Below are 9,400 nucleotides of genomic sequence, written 5' to 3'. Positions count from 1 at the left end.
CCGAACCCGAGGAGGACGACATTAATCTATTCTAACTGCATTGAATAGACCTTAAACTACTCGCCTGACAAGATGTCTTTCAAAACAGGAACCCAGCAGTCTTCCTACAGAAAGATGTTCAGCGGGGAGAGACAACAAGTAAACAGCAGGTCCTCTTACTCCAGCCGCCAGTTCTCCAGTCCGATGCGCGCCTCCTCATCCCGGGTCTCCTTCGGTCTCTCCTCCGCACCGACCGTCTACGCGACCAAGACCCAGCGGGTGCGGAGCGCCTCGGCCATGCCCCGGCTGTCGTCGGACAACCTGGTGGACTTCTCCCTGTCCGACGCCATAAACACCGAATTCAAAACCAACCGCACCAACGAGAAGGTGCAGATGCAATCCCTCAACGACCGCTTCGCCAGCTACATAGAGAAGGTGCGCTTCCTGGAGCAGCAGAACAAGATCCTGCAGGCTGAGCTGGACCAGCTCCGGGGCAAAGGCACGTCCCGCATCGGGGACCTGTACGAGGAGGAGATGAGGGAGCTCAGGCGTCAGGTGGACCTGCTCACTAACGAGAGAGCCCGAGTGGAGGTGCACCGGGATAACCTCACAGATGACATCGAGACCCTGAAAGACAAGTATGATGTGATATCATTATCATCTATCGGATACAGGATAGGTGGGCATTGGGCACTTAAGGACATCTGGGCACCTCGCAAAATTGGCTATTTTGTCCAAAATGTTAAAGACATATATATGTTTGAAAACTTTAAAAGTAATATATGCAAGGTACATCATTTATATCAAACTTAATTTTATCCTTCAACTTCTTTTTATGCCCCAAAATGACTGGATATACGGGTTTTGTAGCAATTTGTATAGCAATTGTAGAAATATTAGACCTTAAAAATGTTTAAGCATGTTCTAATCATCTATATTTTACTTTAATTAAAAACATTTTCCAAATATATATATTATTTTTTAATATTTTGGACACAATAGCCAATTTTACATCAAGGTGCCCAAGTGCCCCTAGTGCCCACCTATCCTGTTACCCATCTATCTATCTATCTATCTATCTATCTATCTATCTATCTATCTGTCTATCTGTCTGTCTGTCTGTCTGTCTGTCTGTCTGTCTATCTGTCTATCTGTCTATCTGTCTATCTGTCTGTCTGTCTGTCTGTCTGTCTGTCTGTCTGTCTGTGTCTGTCTAGTATTTATTTATTGCACTTGTAGTTTCCAATGCAGCCATTGAATGGATGTAGCCAGTGGCCTACATCTATCTGACTTGACATCAGCATTCTTCAAGTTAAGTAGCCTAGGCTACAGGTTTATCAAGCAAATGTGCAATTGTGCATCACATGCACATTTTGCATACTGTGCCGAATTTCATCGTAGCACCAGCTTTGTGGCTCACTGAAAAGCCCCTACCACTCCACCACACCCTCTCCTCCCCTCCCTTTTCACTGAAGGTTTGCATCAATGAATGAGAAGTAGTAGAAGAGTTAAAATAAATGCAGTCAAGAGTTGGGGAGAGGGCAGAGAATAAATAGCAAGTGGTCCTATAGGTGACATAGAATGTTAGCAACATTCTCTCTCTCTCTCTCGTTCTAGGTTGCAGGAGGAAATAGGCTTGAGGGAGGAGGCAGAAGCAAACATGCAGAGCTTCAGACAGGTATGAACACTTGACTGTGGAAAGCACAATTCATAAAGCGTCTCATTACCTCACAGCAAAAATGTAAACGGAAACACTTGCCCCATGTAATTGCGGATGTAATTTTCCCCTTCTTTTCTTTCTTCTTCTTTTTTTTTCCAATTCCAATTCCTTTTTTTCCAATTCCTGTGTATTCTACTCCAGTGGTTTCCAAATGTGATGTCTTATGTACTCCTTGAGCTGTTTTGCCATGCTTGATAGAACCCCCTCACTAATTTGTTTTGATGATTCTTCTAAATGTGTTCTATTAGGCCTACTAACCAACAATATTAATGGACATATCATCGATCTGACAGGAGTACACAGTGTTGTTTGGTATTGAAACTGTCTTGAATGTGTCGCCTGCTTTCTTGTCAATCATAGTTTCAACCAAAATTAGGTTGCAGTGAGAATGAGATTTTTGTTCTTTTAGATCATTATTTTTGCCACAAAGAAAACACTGTGGCTGTGGTGAATCTGTGGATGTACAGGTACAACAGTATACTGTATACTGTATATTTTTATAACCAGCAGTGTTTTGGCTTGGCCTCTTTTTTCCTTTTGTCAATGGGCTCCCCAGGACTTGAATCAACAGCAACTGGACATTTGAGCAATAATATTTAGCTGGTTTAGGTGCAGGTCTGAGCATGGATGTATTGGTTTATTTTGACATACGGGATAGCTCCTATAGTTGATCCGAGGGAGAGCACAGACAATTACATCTCCTGATATCAAGGCCGCTTCTTTTCACCTGAGAGTGAGGAGTTTCAGTGGGAGGACGTAACGCATTCGTAGGTACACTCTATTCCTCCTAGTTCCACACCCCACTGAACTGGTGCCTTGACCAACCTGTAGAAGTCACTAGTCCCAGCTTCCATCTCGCAACCAGTCAATTGTCTTCATATATGGATGCCTGGGTAAGCCGGAGGCACCACAGATGACTTACATGTCTCAGGTCATGGGCAAGAATTTTACCACTGCAACTTGAGCTTTATTTATTTTTAATGTACTTATTTTTATGATTATTCCTATTCTGGTAAACAAACAAAAAAAACACCAACAACAACAAGTAAGTAATTTGGCCAAGAAAAGCATAACATTTGCAAACATCTTCACACTGCACTGTTACCAGGAGCCACATTTTCAAACAAATTCTCTCCTAGGTTCCCTTTATCCAATTATGGGTCATCATGAGCTAGGGGGAGAGGAATGTGCTGTCCTGATGACACAACAGCAGCTTCTGACCCTAATCCAACACAGCATTGTAACAGAGCTATAGCCCTCATCTGGTACAAAAGGCCAAGTTGTGACTGTTGGGTTAAATCGGGCCAGCAATAAGAGGAGATCATTTTTGCCCGACTGACTGCTCTGGCTACAAGTACAACAGTGTCGACCCAATGTGGTTATCAGAGCGAGATGACAAGCCACCATGTGATGTGACTGTCTGCATGGGGACTGCACAGTGAAATCCTCAGTGTTCAATTAACTCAGAGTGTAGAAGTGGACAGTTACACCCTCACGTTTAACACAGTATTTTACTGTGGGAGGCACTCCACAGAGTCTGCAAGTTCTGTTTTTTACCTTATTATTATTAAAATACATTTTGAGTTGAATTATTTTCCAAACTTTTCTCCCAATTTTAGTTGTTAGGCCAATTCCTGAATGAATGAATTCCCCACACATTTCTGTATAGTCATGTCACTGCTGCCCATTTTGGTTCACTTGCCAGTGCCAGAGCCTTCACCAGGAGGATGTAGCACATATGAAAAAATCACACCCTGTGTGAAGTGAGTGGTGCCTTTGATGAGCCCCGTATTGAAACATTGATGTTGTCATCAATGTTTGTTTATTGGACAGACATACATACATACATACATACGGACACACGGACAAAGCCAGATATAGGAGTGGTTGGCACCACTCAAAAATACAGTACTCCTCACTGTCTACCCCCCGCTGACAGGCCAGTGCCCACCCCGTAGGAGTCACTGGTAGCCTGGCATGGCCAGACTAATATCACTGCGGACAATTCGTCTGGTTTCCATAGGCTAAGTCGCTGGTGCAGCAACAGAGAGTGCCCGGCTTCCCTCCCGCAAATACGGCCAATTATGTTCATAAGGACAGTCATTTAGCATTTTTAAATGGCAGTGAAGCCTCCGTGCATTCAACGAACTATTGGAACAACTCCATACTCGTAGAAATTATTATCACAGTGCTAAAGTTAGACCAGGGGTTCCCAAAACTTCCCAAAACATTTGAGACCCAAAAGACACATTTGGTGTTTTGCAACCAAAAGTACAAAAATACATTATAAATTAATCAACAACACAATTATAAAAAAGAAAAAGAAATAATTGTTTTCAAAATATACCCTATTTTACAAATACTCAAGTAAAGTATAGATAGTCAAAAACTGTGCTTATAGTAAGTACAGTACTCAAGTAAATGTACTTTGTTACTGTCCACCACTGGGGAACTGTGCTGAATAGCACACTTTGTTTTTGGATTTAGAGCTGCTTCATGTGCTGATACAGTACCTCAATTACCAGCCAGCCAATGCACTGACAAAGCACACTGTTGTGCCGGGGTGTGAGATAGCTAGAGACAGGCTGCCTACATGCGCACGCACGCACGCACGCACGTACATGCACATGCACGCGAACACAGTCAATTATACGGTTTAAACTCAAGTGGCTTGACAGCTCATATGCTGCCAATCTCCCTTAATCGAATCACCCAGGGTGCATGAAAGATTCTCAGTTGATGGAGAGTTGATAGAAAAACCCACAAGAAAACCCACAACATTTGGTTTGTATTGGATGCATGTGACCTTGCCGACCTGTGTGTGTGTGTGCGTGCGTGTGCGTGTGCGTGTGCGTGTGTGTGTGTGTGTGTGTGTGTGTGTGTGTGTGTGTGTGTGTGTGTGTGTGTGTGTGTTTGTCTGTGTCAGCACGTGCCTGATGCACATACTGTACACAAGTCACCCTATATTGAGAATCAATGTCATGGCACAGGATGTGGACAATGCAGCCCTCGCTAGACTGGACCTGGAGAGGAGAGTAGAGTCACTGCAGGAGGAAATCAACTTCCTCAAGAAGCTGCATGAAGAGGTAAGCATATGTTGTGGTGCCTCAAAGTGACATGCCATGACATACCATACCATACCGACTGCAGAAAAAACACCTAATTAAGGATATGAGTCTCAAATGAGTCTCAGTGTCTCAGTACATCGGATGGTTACATCAGTTTTTTCAGAAGGCAGAGCATTCTCTTAGACACAGCATATTTTAGTACCATATAAGGCTTGTTACTGCAAATCTTGGCCTCGGTGCAGAGTTTTCTACGCACACACAAGATAAAGAGAACTAAACGAGTCAAAGAGTATATTGTAGTTGTTCCATCACAATATTATACATTGGCCAAAAGTCTTGCCCACGCATAGCCCTTCTCTTGAACCCAATTGTTGCAGTCAGAAAGTTGTTGCGTCTCGTCAACAATTATTTCAGTTGAAAATCCGCTGTATTGTCTAGTGACACAGTCGTGCGACAAAGTATAAATGGACTTTTGCCCTTGCAGGAGCTGCTGGAGCTACAAAGTCAGATCCAGGAGCAGCTGCATGTGCAGGTGGACATGGACGTGGCCAAGCCTGATCTGACCGCTGCTCTGAGGGATGTCCGTCAACAGTATGAGAGCCTGGCCACCAAGAACATTCAGGAGTCTGAGGAATGGTACAAGTCCAAGGTATAGAAACTAAAAAGCTGAGAGAATTAAGTTGTGGTAGTTCAGTGATTCTTAACTGTTTTAATTTCAAGGCCCCCCAGTCTGATATGGCTTCAGCGTGGTACTTGACTTCAGAGTTCAGGCAGAGTGGGGGATACAGGTCTCACTTGTGACCATGCACATCGTTTTGTATTTTAATCTATCTGGCCCTCTATCCCTCCATGCAACGTCTGAGTCATGACTGATTTAAGGTACATCTCTCTCCTCTCCTCCCTCTCTTTTTTCTATTCTGTGCTTTTGATTGCCAGTTTTCTGATCTCACTGAAGCTGCTGCCCGTAATAATGATGCTTTGAGATTGGCCAAACAGGACGCCAGTGAATACAGACGCCAGGTGCAGTCACTTACATGTGAGGTGGATGCCCTCAAAGGAACTGTGAGTATACTGAGATACACTTCCATTGCACGATAATATAAATTTTGCAACATCAACTGCAACAAGAGGGTGCCAGGTAGGTAGCTATAGTTACCGGCTAAATGCTAGAAACAGCATATTTGCCCATTATCAGTCATGGCTCTTGTTAATGTTTCCTTAAGACCCTGAACCATTAACTGTTCAATCGCTTCAAGCTGTTTAGGATACCAACATCAGCTCTGAAATTAAATATAAACATAAATAGCATGCAGTGTGAGTCATTTGGGATCGAGAGAATGAATCGCAAACAAGATGCAGAGAAGAAGGTTCATGAAAAATACAATTTTAGACTGCGTCCTGCTCTACACCCTGACAATTCTAGCACTTTAAGAGCCAAAACAGCTGACTAGACAGAATGGTGGTGTATGATGACAAATGACCTTAAGGGCATAATGTGGGTAACTGGACTAGGGTTTCAAAATCCCGGTGATATTCAAGGTGTATATTCCCCATTGGGAATTAGTGGAAATGTATTGGGAATACAGTCCTCTCAGGCCTCCATTATCCTCTGCATGGACTTCCTCAATCTTCACAATTATCATTTTCACCATCCACACTTAGTCAGGATGGCTCTGTGTCAGGCCCAAAGAACCTCTACTTTGCCTGAATGGCCACCAGTTTTCCAACTCTATCATTGGACAGCCTGTTGTTGCATGCCTTGGTGTGAGTGTTCCCAAACAGGGAAAAGAACATCAAATTAACATCAAATCATATCTGTATACAGATACATGGAAGAGTGTGCTGCTGAATGCAGTGCATAGTATAATTTGAATTAATCTCTCTCTAAGCACCTGAGAGGAAGTGGACTAAGAAAGGGAAGGAGCCAAACCGAGTTCCTGTTTTTAACCAAATGGGTTCCCAGATTGCATTTAAATTAAAAGGGCATACTTTTAACCAGTTAAACCCTATTCTTGTTGACCGGGGTCCCCCAGGGGTCTATACCTGGTCCCCTCCTTTTTTCCCTCTAAACCAAAAATATTTGCTGAAAATAGCCAATATACAAGCCCACAACCAGTTGTATTGCGACACGTTGTGAGCATGTAGATCTGCTATTTTCGCAGAATGTTTGCCTATTTTCGCAGAATGTTTGCTTATTATGTCCAGAACAGGGACACTAGGGTTCATGCGGTTAACTAAAATATGCTTTAGTTTAATTAAGTTTAATTTGTTCAGAAAATGTCAGAACATTTTCCAGGAATCTTCAGGCCCTTTGCAACCCTAAACTGAACACACAACACATATGCGCAGAGTTCTTATCAGAATTAATTTGCACAACCACTTCGCCTTTTTGCACCTACTGTATGTGTCGCTCCCTGGCTGTCATCCCAGAATGAGTCCTTGGAGCGCCAGCTGAGAGAGGTGGAGGAGAACTTCTCCATGGAGACGTCTGGTTACCAAGACAGCGTTGTCCGTCTGGAGGAGGACATCGGCCACATGAAGGATGAGATGGCTCGTCACCTCCGGGAGTACCAAGACCTCCTGAACGTCAAGATGGCCCTGGACATTGAAATCGCCACGTACAGGAAACTGCTGGAAGGAGAGGAGAGCAGGTGGGAGATTGAGATTGTTTTGCTTCTGTCAGACCAAACATCTAAAAAAATATATGTATTCTGGAATTTCCTAAAAACTACCTTTTAAAGATTGCTTTTTTATGAGGCTTTAATTGAGACTTGAGAGATATGATTGATCTCTTTAAAATGTAATGGAAAGTTTTACAAGTAAAATAAATATGATTGAAAACAGCACTGGAAAGGTCTTATGATCACCATGTCAGCAAACCACTACCCTGAGACTAAATGGTAGAATGGTGTTCATAGTTTATTGAATTAAGCCAATATGCAGCAATAAACCACTTAAACCCAATATACGTCATTGAACAGAGTCCCCCCAGGGGTCTATACTAGGCCACCTCCTTTTTTCTGTCTATTCTACACCAGATCTCTTCTGCAAAAATAGCCGATCTACAAGCTCACAGCGAGTTGTGTCGCGACGCGTTGTGAGCTTATAGATCTGCTATTCTCACTGAATGTTTGCCCAAGAATATGAACACTGTGGTTCGTGTGGTTGAATAGTGTAGTAGTCTACTTAAATTCATTAATATCCTCTTCCATTTTCAGAATCTCCACCCCATTGCCAAATTTCTCTGCTCTAAACCTGAGAGGTAGGCTTGGCTTCCACTTGTTTTGAGAAGTTTAATTTTAGTGTGGATGATTGTCACTTAATAATGTCACATTACGTCCTGTCACATATGACCACAGAAACCATGTCCATGATTGATTCCAAACCTCAAGTTGAAAGCACATCATTCAAGAAGGTCCTTATCAAGACAATTGAGACCAGGGATGGTCAGGTAGAATCAACTTGAAGTGTCCCTCAGTCAATTTTGACATTTTCGGATGGTCAATTTTAAAGGCCAGAAACACACTCATCACACTAACTCTTGTCTCCTTGTCCTTCACCAGGTGATCAATGAGTCAACCCAGGACCATGACGACGATATGGAGTAATCTCTCCATCTTAGATGCCAAATGTCCATTCTCTGCCGTAATGGACAAATGCATTTCCCTGATGCTACAAGCAAGCAAGCAAACAAACCAACCAACCAACCAACTGCAAATTGCTTCTAAAAGTGCCTTTATATGTGAATATCCAGTATGCTCCTTAGTTGAGGCAAAAAGTGTCTTGCTTCCTTTTCTGCTCAAAGTATTGTCCTTTGTTACATTTGTTTAGACAACTCTTACATTAGCACAATAGAAATACTTTTTGAGGTTCACAAAATGTCAATTTGTAACAAAAAACAAAAAAGTATTTTTGAACAGTACAATGTGCAGGCTTCCAGACATGATGTATGCTAAAAGATGTGACAGTCACATGATGTAAGCAGCAATAAACCATTTAGACAGTAATTCATGATTCTGGGTGTTCTGGTTTTAAACAGCTTGACAATGAAGTGGCATCATTAAAATGGTACATTTTCTTCAGGTTGGCCATTTTCACATTGGCGATAATAACTATTGGTCACTACTCTCTGGTATTACTAAAACATTAGGCTATTGTGGTAATTCATGTGTGGCCTACATATTGATGTTCAAGTCACTGAGGCACAGAGTGACTTGAGAAACATACTTTTGAGTGAACTTTGTAAAAGGCCATCTGGTAATAGGTAAAACCAATCTGAAGTTGAGTATTCCAGTGGTTCTCCAAGTGGGATCCGGTGATCCCCAGGGGTCCTTGAGGGTGTTCCAGGGGGTCCCCAACATAATTCTTGTATGGGGGCCCAGTCACAAACTATTTTCAGGTGGGGGTCTGCAGTGGCCAAATAAATATTATTTTGGGGACACAAACAACTTTGAGAACTATTTTGTAATAATATTTTTGGTCATGCCTTACTGTTCATTGTTCAAGCAGATCTGGATAACATTGTAAAATGGAGGAAAATAGCCTACCTGTGTGATTGATATTAATTAGTAAAGAGCTATTTACAAATAAAGGTTTGCTTTCATGAAAAGCTCATAATACTGAAGTAGACCAT

At 42.4% G+C, this 9,400-nt stretch overlaps 1 protein-coding gene across 1 annotated transcript; it reads left to right on the top strand.

The window, feature by feature from the left end:
• Positions 1 to 8,631, top strand: LOC311045610 (vimentin-like). Its single transcript, XM_084057564.1, has 9 exons — positions 1 to 617; positions 1,597 to 1,657; positions 4,690 to 4,785; positions 5,252 to 5,416; positions 5,704 to 5,829; positions 7,198 to 7,418; positions 7,986 to 8,029; positions 8,127 to 8,218; positions 8,331 to 8,631. The coding sequence occupies exons 1-9, from the start codon at positions 73 to 75 to the stop codon at positions 8,373 to 8,375; spliced, it is 1,395 nt and encodes a 464-aa protein (XP_083913690.1). The 5' UTR covers positions 1 to 72; the 3' UTR covers positions 8,376 to 8,631.
• The last annotated feature ends 769 nt before the right edge of the window (positions 8,632 to 9,400 follow it).

The sequence above is a fragment of the Gymnoscopelus microlampas genome (genome assembly GCF_963454915.1).
Source record: "Gymnoscopelus microlampas genome assembly, chromosome: 5".
Lineage (NCBI taxonomy): Eukaryota > Metazoa > Chordata > Actinopteri > Myctophiformes > Myctophidae > Gymnoscopelus > Gymnoscopelus microlampas.
The sequence above is the reverse complement of the archived record's forward strand: the minus strand, read 5'-3'. Positions and strand labels throughout refer to the sequence as shown.

Bases quoted from the DNA above. Each gene is read 5' to 3' on its own strand.
- LOC311045610 (XM_084057564.1), top strand. From the start codon at position 73: ATGTCTTTCAAAACAGGAACCCAGCAGTCTTCCTACAGAAAGATGTTC. The intron at 4,786-5,251 runs GTAAGCATATGT...TTGCCCTTGCAG, and splicing joins TCAAGAAGCTGCATGAAGAG to GAGCTGCTGGAGCTACAAAG. The intron at 8,219-8,330 runs GTAGAATCAACT...GTCCTTCACCAG, and splicing joins TTGAGACCAGGGATGGTCAG to GTGATCAATGAGTCAACCCA.